At 37.2% G+C, this 16,676-nt stretch overlaps 1 protein-coding gene across 2 annotated transcripts in view; it reads right to left on the bottom strand.

Moving 5' to 3' along the window:
* Positions 1-846: 846 nt before the first annotated feature.
* MED23 (mediator complex subunit 23) overlaps positions 847-16,676 on the bottom strand; it is a 32,349-nt gene continuing 16,519 nt past the window's right edge. For both annotated transcript variants that reach the window (XM_071680607.1, XM_071680608.1), the window contains exons 16-28: positions 16,030-16,199; positions 15,712-15,869; positions 13,858-14,038; positions 12,730-12,872; positions 11,127-11,268; positions 10,488-10,587; positions 9,209-9,445; positions 8,104-8,263; positions 7,147-7,267; positions 6,482-6,648; positions 4,785-4,938; positions 2,774-2,956; positions 847-1,470 (exon numbers count right to left, since the gene is read on the bottom strand). In XM_071680607.1, coding sequence (XP_071536708.1) covers positions 1,081-1,470; positions 2,774-2,956; positions 4,785-4,938; positions 6,482-6,648; positions 7,147-7,267; positions 8,104-8,263; positions 9,209-9,445; positions 10,488-10,587; positions 11,127-11,268; positions 12,730-12,872; positions 13,858-14,038; positions 15,712-15,869; positions 16,030-16,199 — 2,306 coding nt within the window. In that variant the 3' untranslated portion in view covers positions 847-1,080. The remainder of the gene's footprint in view (positions 1,471-2,773; positions 2,957-4,784; positions 4,939-6,481; positions 6,649-7,146; positions 7,268-8,103; positions 8,264-9,208; positions 9,446-10,487; positions 10,588-11,126; positions 11,269-12,729; positions 12,873-13,857; positions 14,039-15,711; positions 15,870-16,029; positions 16,200-16,676) is intronic.

The raw sequence follows: 16,676 nt of genomic DNA, 5'->3' as shown, positions 1-16,676 counted from the left end.
AGTGCTCTGGGCCTGAACTTGCAGGAGTCTGAAAGGCATATATGGGATAGGTTGAGTTAGAGCAATGTGCCTTTGATGGACTGAATCAGGGCATATAAAGCAGCCAGAGGAAACTGTAGAAAGGTCTTTGGGTCTGGTTGTGGAAAGGGGACATGGTTTCAATACATTACTCATGACAGCTAGAGAATGGATATGAGCAATTATACACTGTACTTGAATTACCCTTATCTTCTGCACCCCTCCTATTCCTCTCTACCTGGCTTCCTCTATACCTCCCTTCATTGCCACCACCATTCCCTCTTCTTGGCTCCCACACCTATCTTCATTACCACTGTACCATCCTTCCCTGGCCACCATATTCTCCCTCACAAGTACCACTTCCTCCCTCTCTAGCCACCATGTCCTGAATAGTGGATGGCATTGTTCAGTGATAAACCACTTGCCCTGCAACTTTCTCTCTCCATACCTCTCATATTGTTGGCATAACTCTCCCACTCTTCCCAATAATATATCATCCAAGAAACCAGCAATTTCTATCCTGTTAGGAAATGGATAAGTTATTAGCAACCATGTATGGGAGTTAGTCATCGTGCATCTAGTAAATTCTTCGCATCGTCTATAGACTGGGGATGGATGGGCAGACAGGAGAGCTTTTTTTATAGTATTGATACATTTCTTCTCCATATCAGATTTTTTCGTCTTAGCACACTCGTAAAATGTGTGAGAGAAAGAGTAGCTGAATCTGACATCAATGGCAGGATTTCATGTTGGCTGTATGTATATGAATATGTGCAGTGTGTGATTATGACTACTCAGAATTAAAAAACCTGTCAAGCGAAAGTCATCTAAATGTTTTTAGATTTTATTCAAAATAAAAAAAATACAGCATACCTTTTCCTTTCTTAAGTGAATGAACAATGAGAAGGCTGTCTTTCATCCATTTACTCAATAAACAAGTAATTTCACATATAAACATCACAAAGAATCTTGAAACTTTTAGTTAGAAAATATACGACAATAAATTTGTGCTTTTCATACAAATACATTCCTGTAGAAAATCAGTGCTATACGTTTTGTAGTCTATGATGTACTAACTGGAGAAGTATCTCTTAAAAGCGATGCCAGACTAGATGCAGCAGCCAGTGAGCCCACCGCCATCCCTGAGGATGTTGACACTCCACTTACACCAAATTCTTGATTGACACTTCCATGAATAACACCTGATCCTAGGTTATTTAGTGCTCCTAAAGAGGAACCAGCAGACCCCAAAACAGACCCAGTTGTTCCCCCTCCACTTCCAGACTGTGCAACATTGCTTCCGGTAAGGTTTACTGTTGTATTTGTAGTGGTGGTGTTACTGCTGCTGCTGCTACTATTAACAGTACTGGTTGTGCTGCTGGTGCTGCTACAAGTGTTTGCTGCTGTATTACTTGCAGTTCCAGAGGTGTTTGTGTTGCTTCCTGCTGCATTCTGTGAAAAAGATTGTATAAGAATGGCTCCTTTGCTAAAAGCTCTTGATGGGGGGATCCTTTATTATAATCAGTAAACATTTTGTAAAACCAGGTCTTAATACTGAGCTTCCACAATTCCTATCTACTGGTTATCATTATCTCCATTTCCATAGTATGACTCAAATGCATATAGTTAAGCAACATAAGTGGGATCCCCATTCTCATTCCCACAAGTTGGCTGAATGTAGGCATGTTCAACTGCCTGGAGTAAAATTGCTACCATAATCACTCTCTCTAATATCATAAGTATGCAATCATCTTACATTGTTTACAGTCTTTTGGCAATAAACCTACCATAATTTATGGTGCTTTGAATGCAAGAAGTCTATGGCCTAGGGGAGCTATCTGCATTATTTTCTGATGTTTCTGGACACCAAAGATATATGTGCATATCTATCTATCTATCTATCTTTCAGTTATATTTAACACTATTCACATACTATTCACATTTATGTATGAGTGAATCAAACATATATATAGTTTCTCAGTTCACTTACTGAACATATGGCCAGTTTGTTAAAGTGAACATGAGCATCCTGAATGCTAAAGTTTCCATACCACAAAGGCTCCTTCACTTGATCTTTCATCTTCTTGGTCTACACATTCCCAACCCCTACTACTTCTGACACATCCTGTTGGTCAGTCTTTCTTCACTCATCCATACTGCAATCATTTTAGCACATCTTAGGCAACCCTTTCAAATGCTGCACTTGATAATGCACTTCTCTATGACTGTTATCCCTTACATGGTCAGTTCCTCTAACAACACATATCCTCATGCATACCACTTCCGATATTACCTCCCTCTTCCTTTCTTCTGCAATCAAAGCCCAAGACTTACGTCCCTTCAACATTGCTGGGATATACTGTACCTTCAGATTTACCCATCTTTGCCCATACAAACACCGATCTCTCCTTTGACACATCCATTAGTGCATCTTAGAACTCCTGCCACATTATGTCTCACTTCCTCCTCTTTGGTTCCATCCAGTCATATCCACTCACAGGTATCTTGCAGGTCCTCCCCAATTAACAGATATCTTGCAGGTCCTCCCCAATTAACAGGTATCTTGCAGGTCCTCCCCAATTAAATTTACACTCAAACAATATTGATCCAAGACCCTTGCATTTAACTCCTTTATTGCCCAGTCCATTTCCACAAAATACAATGGCTGTGAGTGTCAAGACTGAACAAATTGTACAAGAAATACCATACATGTAATAAATGTTAAATTAACACATGCAAACATCACAGCTCTTACTTCGATGGAGTCCAGATTTAGGTGTGTGATAAAGCGCAACCGTCTTTGTAGTGCTGGTCGCAATCCCCGAATAACTCCTTCTACATCAGTCTTTATAGAATCCCCAGTGAACATATACTTTATGTGGTAGAGTACATCACAAATAGGATCCATGTACTTTAGGTCAGTCACACTTCGATCCACCTGAGAAGGAAAATCAATAAAGATGAACAAAATGAAGCTACTTTCAAATGAGAAGAAGGAGTCAGTGAATAAAAAATAGGTTAGAGAAGGGGAAAGAGGAAGCTGAGTGGTCAGAAAGTGGAATAAGGAAAGAAAAAATGAAGAGGAAGAAGGCAATAGATGGGGAAGGGAAAGAAGACATGTAGAAGGAAACTAATGAGGCAAAGAGAGAGGAGGGAAAAGAAAGAAAGGGATGACAGCAATATGAAAAGGGGAAAAGTAGGATGGAAAAGTTACAGCAAGAAGATGGGAGGTGAATGACAAAAAAGAAAGAAAATGAAAAGGAGTGGAGAATAACCTTTAGAAGAAGGAGGGAAATGAGATGGTGGCATGGAACAGAGATGGGTTAAACAGAAAGAGACTGCATGGAAAAGGAAAAGGGGGATGATACAAAAAGAAAAAGAAAGGGAGTTGGGTGGAGGGGAAAGCAGAGGGATGACAGAGGAAAGAGACAGAAAGATAAGGGAAAAGAAAGAATAAGAATCTGAAAAAGGAAAGAGCTTGGAGAAAAATAAAATGATCAAAGATGGGTAAAGATCCAGTGATATAGGAAGACGGAATAGTAAAAAGTGAATAAGAGAAGGAATTTGAGAAGATAAAAGGATGAAGAATGTACAGAGGGGAAATACTGGGAGGAAGAGGAAAGGATAGAGATATGATGTGGAAGGAGGAAAACAAGGATGAGGAGAGGTTAGCAAACAAAAGGGAGGAGAGTTGAGTACAAAAGGTAGCAAGTAAAGGAGAAAAGAAGAGGAAGATGATAACCAATAGCAAGTGACCATGTTACTGGAATTACCACAACTCAAGATTGCCATAAACCTTCAGTTTTATATCTGGCCAAGAATAATCAGAGCAATAAACTCTGTAGGATCAGAAAACTTGCCTTTATCCTTTCACATATGGTCCATCTCGAGACAGGCAAACCAAACTCAGAGTGAGATTAAATAGCATGGAGTTACTATTATCTGCTAGTTGGTTTTTAAAGTAATAATGATCTTGTATCCATTCTTTCTAAATAACCAATAATTTATTTTGGGGAAAAAAATTAACTATGCATCTGCTTGCTGGTTCTGACATTTGACTTTTAATTTCCATAGTGATATCTGGGCAAGACATGAGATGTGGAAAGAAGAGTCCAATTCACCTTTTTCCACCTTCCTTTCTCTTCCTCAAGGGAAGGAAGATCCTTGTATTCACCTCATAATCTCCTTTCCACTAGTCACCTTCCCTCCTTTTCCCCCACTGTTCTGAGAAGTGAGAAAGGCAAGGATGAGGAGGAAGGAGAAATGTTATAGGGTCTTTCTTCACGTTCCTTACATTTACGGAGAAAAGTAAAATTCATGCAAGAGTGATAGGTCAGAAAAGGAAATGCATGAAACACAGTATGTTAATGGACAAGACACAAATGGATGGAATGGGATAATTAAGTGTGTCAATCCTCAGTTTGTTTTCCTACCTCTTTTTCAATTTTTCTGTATTTTTTTTCTTGTCCCCTTCACTCCCATTTCCTTTTCAAGCCCACTGAGGGAACTGGTTGAGGATCCGAGAAAGAGGTTAAAAGGAAAATGGAAAAATAGAAGACAAATGAAGAATAAGAATGTTAAATAGTCTTTAGAGGGAGGGTAACACTAGAAAAGCTTTGGGAAGGGAGAAAGGACAATATGGATAAGAAAAATTAATGGGAAAGAACACTTAGGGTGAAAATGTGAATTGTAGTAAGGTATGGGAAACTGTAATGTGTGCAAAAATTCATATAATATAGAATGCTGGGAAAAGGTTGAAAACTGACCTTAGCCAGAGCTTCATAAAGCTCAATGGTGACATCAAATACTTTGCGAGCTAATTCACTGCTGAAACGTTGAAGGAATGGACCCACAAGGTGACATAATACCACCAACTGTTCTTCTGTAGTTAAAATGGGACGCACACGTTCTTGCATGAACCTCAAATAGGAAGAAAGGAAAATTTTTATAAACTACATTCACGTTATAAATTTTTGAATTACCTAATCTGCCATCATTAACTCCATACCAGTTCCATGGGTCTTTCATACTTTACGAATGAAATTCTTTTTTCTTTATCCTTTTCCCCCTGCAATGATTTGTCAAATTAGACCAACATCTCCATTCACACCATCACTATAAACAAAATGCTTCCACAACATCTAATCCCCAATTAGGGATCTTCTACTGGAACATTCCAAGCCCTATCGATTCTCTCAGTACCTCTATCCATCAGGATCTTCTGTTGTGTACCTCTCCTCCTTGTACCTTCAACTGTAACACGATATATCTTCTAAACCAACCTAACATCTGCCCCACATTCTACGTGGCTATACCATCTGAAAAGACTTTTTTACATGTACCCTTCTGAGGATTTACTCGCATCACATAACCTCATATTTTCCTGTTTATCCTTCTTGATTCCAACTATACAAGTTACCTAACTTTGTTTCAACTTAAGTTGTTTCCTGTATTTCTGTACATAATAAAAAACTGAAATGCATGTGATAAACTCTTTTAATAATGACAAGACTTGCCTCACTTTGCCTCATAAACCTTCAATAGGCTAAGCTGAGAATAAATGGGCTCCTGGTACACATACTAGGGTTTACTTAAATTGTATGTCATGAAAACCTTGCAGTTAGTCATAGAAGCAAAATAAGAATCCCAGATTCTGTAATGTTATAATCTATGACAAATACACTGAAATATGAAATTCATTTTCCTCTTTCAAGCTTATTAGTTGTTTATTGCAGAAGCAAGGCAGCATTAGCAGTAGACAATAGGGCCTTGGAGGAAAAATCATGATTTGGTTCCTTCCTCTGTTCTTCCTCTTTGGATAGTAATAGTACAGGAGGGGAGGAATTCCAACCTGTCTAAATCACTTCCTATGATGTGCAGATATGTCAGTAGTATTCTTTCTCTCCAATCCCAAATGATATGCAACCATTGAAGTTTTTTAAAGTAAGGCACATTTTATGATGAGTGCATTAAATATCTGAATTATCTTTAATTCAACATATGTATCTTATTTATAAGTAAAATTCCATTAAATCTATACCTAGATCCCATTTCTTAAAAAAGATCATGAAATTTACATCTGGATCCCATTTATAAAAAATTCCCATTAACAATGTATTTCCCCTTTACTGAGGTATCAACTCTAAATCAGAATTGCATGGTTATAATCTAACAATAATGGGAAATTTACTGTAATCCCTCTACAAATTCAATTAATTATTTTAAGCAAATATGACAGTCCTTGAATAATTCAGCATTTAAAACACACTTGTCTAATTAATATGAATTTGCATGAACTTGTCTTACTATTCCATTACTATGGAAACTACAATTCCCTTCTTGTATTAATTTTTTTTCTGTCAAGGTCGTGAATATGTCTAACGGATTTAAGTATGAAAAATGCCATCATCAATAGTAAGTGCATCTGTTTCAAGTTACCATTTGGCAAAATTTCATAACTTACTGAGGGATGCGGCCAAATTGCCCAAAAGATGCATGATGCCAGAAGGAGTGAGCTAGGGCCACGGTAAGAGCAGCAGTCATATCACTCATAGTTGACTGCAGCTGCTCCAGGTTAAGCATGGTGAAAGGATCTAGATACCCAGGTCCAGGGGCTGAAAGGTTTGGCTTCTGCAAAGAATGATTAATAGTGAATTTTCTAAAAGATGATTCTTTAAACACTAAGGATACATATAAAATATGGTTAAAAATAGGAGATGAAGGGAACTTAGCTCTGATAAAATACACATTGGAAACTTTTGCACTGCTGCTCCTGTTCTTTGTGGAGGCCTGCAATTTGAGCTATGAATACTCGACATTTTCAAAAAATTTTCATCAAGTAGCTCTATCAAGTTTGAATTAATGAGACCTAAATATTGGGACAAAAGGAGAATGATTCTTCTATCTACCCTTAATTATGAACATATTACTTTTAATTCCTCAGATATTTATCAGCTTTCTTTGATAACCTATCTGTTTTAGCTACAACTTGAAGCACATGTGTGGCATCCATAATGAACAAGATAGTGTCAACTACCATCCTGCTTTCATCTTTTTTGAACTACTAAGATATGCAAACCTTTATGAAATTTGTACGAACAAAATATCCCTTCTTGAAAATAAACTTACTTGAAGTAATTCAATAATATGATCATGGATGACTAGCCAGTAAGGTTCAGGAAGCCAAGTGAGTAAAAGACCTATTGCATTCACCCATTCCTCCACCTCACCAGCAGGAATGTCACAATACCTGAAAAGATACATGGGAAATGGGTAAAAAGAAAAACAAACTGTTTATGATTTCATGAACTGACTTCTGATCCAGGAGAAATGGCAAATCAGAGAAAAGGAATATTATAAAATACAGGAATACTAGAGGGAATGGTGGAATGGTAAAAAAAAAAAAAAGAAGAAACCCATTTCCTTTAATTGAATAATCACATTCCGGGCAATATCTCCAAACAGCTTGACACAAATGAAAAATTAAAAGTTAATTATTGAAAAATTCTATATTCTCATTACACTACCAGACAAATAATTGAACAGTTTATGTATCACAGTATTAAAGCTGTTGGACTAACAGAACACAAGGAGTGAAATAACCTTATTGAAGAAAAAAGAGAATTTAGTAAATAATGCAAGACAATAACAGAAACTGAGAAACTATTCAGACTCTATAAAAAAAAAAATCTGGCTTCACTCTTTTTCATCTGGTACCTTAATATCTACCATACAAGCTAAGTTGAATGCTGAATACAGTACTTATTTGCAAAGTAAATGTCCTCCTAAATGAGCCAAAAACTAAAACAAAGAATTTTCAACAAAAGATATCGAAATCATTAGTGTAAAATGTAACCTCTTTGTAAAATGAGATCCTGATGTAAAGAATATAATTCATGATAATTAAATAAATATAATCCTTAAATTGGTGTAATCTTTTTGTTTTTGTTCTGTTTGCAATGATAGTTTACTGCTGCTCTATACAACTCTAACAAAAATATTATCCATACTCTGGGACTTTTATGTAAATGAAAAGAAGTAATGAAAAATCAACTCTGTCTGTCATCAACATGAAAATAAGCTTACCCCTTCAGAAGGACATCCATGAGCTTATTGGCAACAATAGTAGGGTTACTTGGGAGGGCCATCAGTTCCACACAGCTTACATGAAGAGCATGTGCACCACTGTTAGCAAATTCATTAAATCGCCATTCTGTTGATGGGAATACTGATTTGCCTTGCATAGCTGATAACCACAATTAAGGAAGTTATTAATTAAAGCATTAACAGTGAATAAAATGCTTGGTAGAGTTTCAGTGATATTTTCCTCTTATGACCTTGTAAAAGGGCAAACAGAGAGAAACAGCTAACTACATTTTCATTACTCTTACAGTAATCTTTCTTTTATATCTACTTGGCTTTCATACTTTAGTGAAGAAATAGCAGGATCAAACAAACAATGGCTTCACTTGCTCACAACCAGTCTTTAGCTGTCACGTATAATATACAAAAATCAAAGCCTGCCATCCACAACCAAGTCCCAGAGACTGCTTTGGAATGAAGGTCTTTAACAAGACTTTACTCTCTATGGTACTGCCTTGCCAAAGATGACTTTACACCCTCAGTGTAACCTCTTGCAAGTGAAGCCCAGTCACATCAGTTCAAAGTAGTTATAAATGGAAACGTGTATGAATGAAGCAGTGCTTTTGGGTGAAACAAGGAACAGTACTTGCTTCAATACACGGAATAATTATATGAGATATAGATAAGGAAGTAAAAGAAAGTATAGCCAGATGTTTTGCAGATGATACGAGAACAAGTAAAACTGGAAAATGAAGAAAATCATGAAAAACTGCAAAGGGATTTGGATATTAAACACAAATGGGTGGAATTTACTGGAGAACTTTCAACAAGCAAGTCTTGGGGCAACTAAAAATATTTCAGAGCCTACATACAGAGGCCCCACAGGAAAAGAAATTTGAAGTGGACACAAAGGATTGGGAATTATCATAAAAGAAAATCTGAATTAAAGGAACACATAAAATAAAGGACTTGTTGTTCATGATATCACCACGTACAGGCAAACTCTGGTAACACCACAGCCATCATTTACAATATACAAGTTAAGATTTAACCATCATAAAATGCAGAACCTAAAATTCTACTGATTGTGGCAAGAATAAAAGGATACTGTTGACAAGACGCCTCACAAGAGCAGTATAATAGGAAAGTCCTGGGTTCCACACAATATCATCTGGTGGTCTGGCCAAATACTGACGGTAGGCCTCTGTTAAGGCCCAGCCTTGTGGGCGAATCTCCTGCTGTGACATTATTACTGCAACTACTAAACGTCGTTTCAAGTTGGGCCGCTCACGCAACTTGTTTTCATAATAATGGAATGTATTGTATAAATAAGTAATAGGTCGATCTGAAATGTTCAGAGAAATTAAAAACATGAAAAATCTACACAAAATCAAATATTAAAAACAAATTATTCAACTTGCAATAAAAAGGAATGGAGGAGAAGAATGGAGAACAAGGAGGAAGTGAAGAAGGAAAAGATGGAAGAGGAAAGCAAGTAAAAGAAAAAGAAGGATGGGAAAGGAAAATGTCCATTAGTGTGAAGAGATTAAGTGAATGAAGATAAGGAGAAGGCTTATGGGAAGAAAAATTAGAAAAAAGAAATGAGCTATGAGTGACTTAAATTTTCATGACATAATTGTATCAGAGTTATGGCACATATAAAGACTATGCACTCATAAATACAGTAAGATGAAGGAAAATCACTGAGTGTTCAGTATTGACAGTGACCTTCAAAAACAGCATGTAGGATGACCAGATATTTATCATCACCACCTGTCACCAACTAAATATTTTTTCTTCATAAATATTTGTTTTCCCAAGTTGTTTGGGTGTTCTTATACTCCAAGTAGTGTACACTTGGAATATGAGCTACTGTAAAACTTCAGACGTAACAGTTTGGTCGTCACTGGGTAGAATGTCAACAGTTATACAATACCACCACCAACACCAATGTCAACAATTATGCAATACCATCATCCCAACCCCCACCCTCCTGAGGTGGTGACTGTTTCCACAGTGTGTAGGCAGTACTTTTAGTTTTACTTTTTCACTGTTGTCCAAATGTATTTCAAATTTTCTAAATTTGGACTTCCATTTTTCCCATTCCATCAGCATCATTAGGGAAGAGGATGGAAATATCAGGTGCCATACAGATTGGGTTAAGTACTTCAGTCCGAGTTTTATATCTTTACATCATTTGAAAGTAAACAGCCATGAAAATATTTCCGTTCATATTGTGCATTTGGTACATGTAATACTACTATCATAAATTAACTGAAAAGAGGAAGATGTACTTTTTACCTGCTTGAAGCTAAAAATAAGAATTCTTTAAAACAATGATTCATGCTTGCAAATCTTTATTATTCTTATGTGAGAACCAAACTTACCATGGAATTTATAAAGCATCCCTAGCCGTTCAAGGATTGTTTCTAGGTTTTTGTGTACCTGGTGCAGTTCAAGGAATCGATGGATGATGATGTCCAGCACCTGAAAAGTTGCTTAAAGTTAAATCGTAGCATTCTGAGGTAATGTTCTTAAAAATTTACAATAAATACAATCTTGGGATTCACATCAGGAATCCCAACCCGGAAGTAGGCAAGCTCATGTAGGATAAACTAACCGTAAATCATTAATAACAGCAACTAGCCAGTAAACATCACACCACCACTAAAAGTGCATAATTATGTTCTCTTTAATTCTGTTTTAACAAACATGGCCTGGACACAGTGTATATACATTTACACTCACACCTCAGTCTACATGACCTCAACCTATGCAAAAAGTGGTAAATATGTACAGCCATCCATGTCATACTGCCTGGCTTACAAGATACCTTCACTTTTAGTGAATTATTGCTCCCCAAAGTAATCACCTTTTATTGCCAAGTGTGATTTTTGACATTTTTAATGAATACTTTTTGTATATACTCATGTAAGTTTTTATGGAGAATGTGTCAGTGAAAGTCTACTTGCTGAGGAGATGCATAGCAAAGGATATCTGTACAAGAAAAAAAAATTAACACTTACCGGTAAGAACCTCAAGCACACATTTGAGAAGTAAATGGGCAGGGTCTGGTACTGTGCAGTTAGAGTTCCTTGCTCTGCCAATATGCTTTCTGGAGAGAATTTTTCCGGATATTTACGGTGGAAAGCCATATGCTTCTCATACCTACAATGAATTAGTTAATATTTAGCATAATTTATGGATCAGCATACAATAGCTACCCATTTCTTAATATGAAATGCCCCCAACTTTTTTACATCACAAAACTAGTCAACATTTATAAAGACATTTTGTATTAAAGAGGGCACTTACATTCTCTACATCTTATGCTCTATATCTAAATGCTTGCCATTTCCCGCTTAAGTGAGGGCATCAAGAACAGAGGGGAAAGTTTCTCACTTGACTCTTTGCTCTGTTTCCTTCTTTTGGAAAGTAATACAAAGAGGGAGGATTTCTGCTCTCAACCCTCTTAGTTGCCTTCTATGACTTGCAGGGAATATGTGGGCAGTATTCTTTCTCCCACATTCCCTGGGAGATATAGGAATAGAGTGAATTGGAATGATGTGATATACCGGGGTCGACGTGCTGTGAATGTATTGAACAAGGGCATGTGAAACGTTCCTTATGGAAAGTTTAGTAGGGCCTAGATGTGGAAAGGGAGCTGTTGATTCGGTGCATTACACATGACAGTTAGAGACTAAATGTGTGAATGAATGTGGCTTTTGTTGTCTTTTCCTAGTGCTACCTAGTGCCTGCGTGGGTGGGGGGAGTGCTGTTTCACATGTGGCAGGGTGGCGATGGGAATGGATGAAGGCAGCAAGTAGGAATATGTACATGTGTATATATGTATATGTATGTGTATCGTTGAAATGTATAGGTATGTATGTGGGCGTTTATGTATATACATGTGTATGTGGGTGGGTCGGGCTATTCTTTCATCCGTTTCCCTGCGCTACCTTGCTAACACGGGAGACAGCGACTAAATTTAATGAAATAATATATATTTTATATTTATTATACTTTGTCGCTGTCTCCCGCGTTTGCGAGGTAGCGCAAGGACACAGACGAAAGAAATGGCCCAACCCCCCCCCCCATACACATGTATATACATACGTCCACACACGCAAATATACATACCTACACAGCCTTCCATGGTTTACCCCAGACGCTTCACATGCCTTGATTCAATCCACTGACAGCACGTCAACCCTGGTATACCACATCGCTCCAATTCACTCTATTCCTTGCCCTCCTTTCACCCTCCTGCATGTTCAGGACCCGATCACACAAAATCTTTTTCACTCCATCTTTCCACCTCCAATTTGGTCTCCCTCTTCTCCTCGTTCCCTCCACCTCCGACACATATATCCTCTTGGTCAATCTTTCCTCACTCAATCTCTCCATGTGCCCAAACCACTTCAAAACACCCTCCTCTGCTCTCTCAACCACGCTCTTTTTATTTCCACACATCTCTCTTACCCTTACGTTACTCACTCGATCAAACCACCTCACACCACACATTGTCCTCAATATATATATATATAGATAGAGAGAGAGAGAGAGAGAGAATTTTTACCAGCCTAAGAAAAAATTCATAATGTGGAAATCAAGGAATATAAATATTACCAGTTGTTTTGTCTCCAGTGGTCTGGCGAGTTCTCCTTGACAAACTCTTGAACACGGTTTCTCAGTTCAGCTGGCTTGAGAAGCAAGAGCTGGATAATAAAGAAGCATACATGAGCCTCGCTACCCTCCTGAGTGCGCAGTGCCTGGTGGGTGGTAGATTAGAATGTATAAAGCACACGAGAATTTATTAAAAAAAAGGCTGTTAGAACTGTAAAAAGATAGACAGTGTTTCCACTAAAATATATTTCTGAGGTACAAGGAACATGAAGTAAACATAATTCACAGAATATTCAAAAGAATAATATTTCACCTGTATTACATTAAAAGTAACCTTTCCCAGTTTCTCTTCATCACTTCATGTGGCCTGGCTCATCCCACTGACAGCACACCAACCCCTTTATACCACATCAATTCACTCTATCCCATGCATGCATCTCACCCTCCTTAAAATCTAGCCCGAATAACTTAAAAATTTAGCCTCCTTCTGTCTTCTTCTTGTCCCCCTATCCTTGCTTCCTCCACTTCTGATAAGTATATCATCTTAGTCATTCGCTCTTCATTCATCCTCTTCATATGTGCAGATCATTACAGCAAAGCCTACTCAGCTCTGTCAATAATACTCTACTTGCTACTACACATATATCTTATGCTGTCATTCCTTACATATCAACACTCCTCATACCACATGTCCTTACACATTTCATGCTAACTCTTCTGTTATTTTGCATTCAGAGCCTAAGACTTGCCCCCAAACAACATTGTTAGGACTAATGTACCATCACAAACCAGTCTTGCCCTCACAGACTGAGACCCAGCCTTCCAAACACTCCACAATGCACTCATAAGCTCTAACCCTCTCCCATCCCATGATTCCCTTCAACTCCCGTAGTTCCACCCATTTACATGGGAAAAGACAAACAAGTATAAGAAAATTAAGAATAGAAATACTGTAGCAAATGCAAGTGAAGTAACAAACAAAGCTTGACAACCCTTTGACAGAGGCAAGAAAATGGAATGAAGAGAAAAGCACTAATAGGAATTCAAGTCAGCACTCTATGCACTCTAAAAACAGATTTCAGAATGTAAAGTGATAGGTATAAAGCTAAATAAAAATGGTAAATGACTCACCAGGCAAAGCATCAGTCGATCTATGGGCACTATGTTGTAGACCCAGATGATAGCATTCATGGTCTCAACATATTTAGTGACATGTTGTCCACCGGCACTATTTGAAAATTCCAGGACCAAAAAGTCACAGAGTGTACGAACATGAGCAGCTAGCTGTCGAGGTCCAACACGTTCCAATACCCTGTACATAGTGTTTATCAAACACGAGTCAGTGTAAGTAATTACTTTTGTTTAATGGCAGGACAGGGAAAAATTCAGACAGAGTGGCAGACAATTCTCTATCAAACGTTTCCTGACAAAAAATTTCAGTCTTAAATTCTGATGAGCGAAGCCCATTGATCAGAAGGTGCATAACTGAAATACATCACTCAGTTAATGGGTTCACACAATGCTACACTCTATTATTAATTCTTTCAAGAGTACATGAAAATTACATAACACTTTTTAATATCTAAATTACAACAGTATAAAAGAATATATAAGTAAGTACAAACTCATTCCACTTAAAAATTTCAATTCTTCCATGGCTTAATGTTAGTATTTGGCTTATTTAAGTCACTACTGCTCATCCATATGTGATCAATAAATGCTGAATTTCTCACACCCATAGTAAAGTCACCAAGTAACATGTTACTAACTCTATCGCTAACCATGGGAAGATGGATTAAAGTTTGTAACTAATAAACAAGCAGTAGCAAATGGAACCATGCCTGATGAACATGTCCTTTCTGGGGAATCACAAGGAACAGTGTTAGCCTCAGTTCTGTGTATGATAATGATAACAGACATTGACAGTAAAGTAAAAGAAAGCTAAGTAAGTTACTTTACTGATGAATTTAAAGTACGAAAAATTATATCAGTGGCTGATTAAAGTGGAGATCCAAAAAGACACACACAAAAAAAAAAGACCCAAGAGAAAAAGCTATGAGAAGTGAAACAAATGTAAAACATTCCAGGGTTATCATAAAAGAGACATTAGAATTCAAAGAACATACTGAAAAGACAGCAGCACTATCAAGCAAAGTTATGAGTGGTATGATCATGAAAACTTTAACTACAAGTGACAGAATTTTTTTTTTTTATCAATGTTTAATGTACTGTATACATACAGGGCAAAAGGCTACCAACAAGACAGACAGAAATAAACAAATCAGAAGGAATTCAGCATCATTTCAAAAGCAAATCAGAGGGAATGAAACATATGAAGTACCATGAAAAGTTGAAAGATCTGGATCTACATAGCCAAGAAAGAAGAGGAAGATATATATTAATTAACAAAGGACAATAACCTGAAGGTACATAGGGAAATGTTTTTAACCTTTAAACTTCTTAAGGTATGGTTTTCAAATCTGCAAGAATACTTTGGAACATACTAAAAATAAATCAGACAAAAATATATGTAAGCCAAGCCAGGAAGCTTTAACAGCTATACAATAGACCACTAGGAGAAATAAGAAAAGTGCAGAACACTTAAAGAAACATTCAAATGACAAGTTGACATGTCGCTGAAATCTGTTCCATATCAATGCAGAATAAATAATTATGCACTGCATAAGATAATAAAGAGGAGCAGTTTTATTCATAAATCAGGACATGCAGTGTGCACTACATGTTAGCCCCACCTTTCTGGCAAAATCTTGTCATAGGTAGGTAGGTATTATCTCTCCCTAGTCTAAAGTCTCCACTGAAGCCCTGGTTAAGTACATGTGTCTGTCTAATGCTCTATCCCAGCCTGTATGCTAGTTCTAGCTGCCATTCTACATTCATCTTCATAATCCAGTGGTTATCACCCTATCCATTTAGTTTCATGTGAAGAAAATATTTGTTAAACTAATATAGGGCCTCTAAACTTACTTGTAAGCAATAGAAGGTACTCTATCTGTGTCTAACACCATTTTAAAGAGCAGGCATAAAAACAGAGGTGAAGTGTTGTGCTGGAGAGAGAAGTGTGCAATGATATCACTTTCATTGCTCATTGACTTCCATTTCCGGTATTCTTCTTCAACTGCTTTCTGATGATGAAAACAAAGATTTTATAGCATCTATGGAAGAGTAGTACATCTGTCTTTTCAACAAAAACTGTGTCTACTGTTCACCTAGCTGAATAAAATGCATGTTGATTTGGATGTCACAAATGCAAGGCGGCAGCCTTCTGTTACAATGCACTAGTACCTTTAAAGTATGCATATTTTCTCTAGGTGCAGCATACTGTTGATAAAATTCTGTTATAACAGATGGAAAGCACTGGAGTGTGTGGTTAGCCCAGGTGTGAGGTGTGTGTGTCATTACAGTCTTAAGGAAGTCAACACACCAACGAGCAGAATCACTAGAGCCATCACAACCTGGAATGAAAACTTGTATTTAGATTTACTACAAGATTAATATATATAAAACTTAAACTTGATAGTATATACCTCTCTCTATAAGAGGAGAAGCAGAACTTGACCTCTGGCTGAGATTCATCTACTCTATGAGTAGTCCTTAACACTGACCTGCTACACCTGCTTTGCCTTCCTCTATGCCACTTTACTCAACCCATTCACTGTGGCTGGGGCATATATATTCCCCAGTAATTATTATCCTCTCTACTGCAGGTTATATATAGTGAGTAATACTCAAACTGGCATCCCACACAATGTAACTAAACACTGCAACTTAAATTTTTTTCCATGAGCTAACAATATCAAGAAAGGAACATAAGAGAAGTGAATCAAAGTACAAAATTTGATTTGACAGCCTCACCTATGAAACTGAAACATGAATATCGAACTCATGAATGACAAACTTTAAGCAGCAGAGATAAATTTCCTTTAACTGGA

The sequence above is a fragment of the Panulirus ornatus genome, chromosome 31, assembly GCF_036320965.1.
Source record: "Panulirus ornatus isolate Po-2019 chromosome 31, ASM3632096v1, whole genome shotgun sequence".
NCBI classification, from domain to species: domain Eukaryota; kingdom Metazoa; phylum Arthropoda; class Malacostraca; order Decapoda; family Palinuridae; genus Panulirus; species Panulirus ornatus.
The sequence above is the reverse complement of the archived record's forward strand: the minus strand, read 5'-3'. Positions and strand labels throughout refer to the sequence as shown.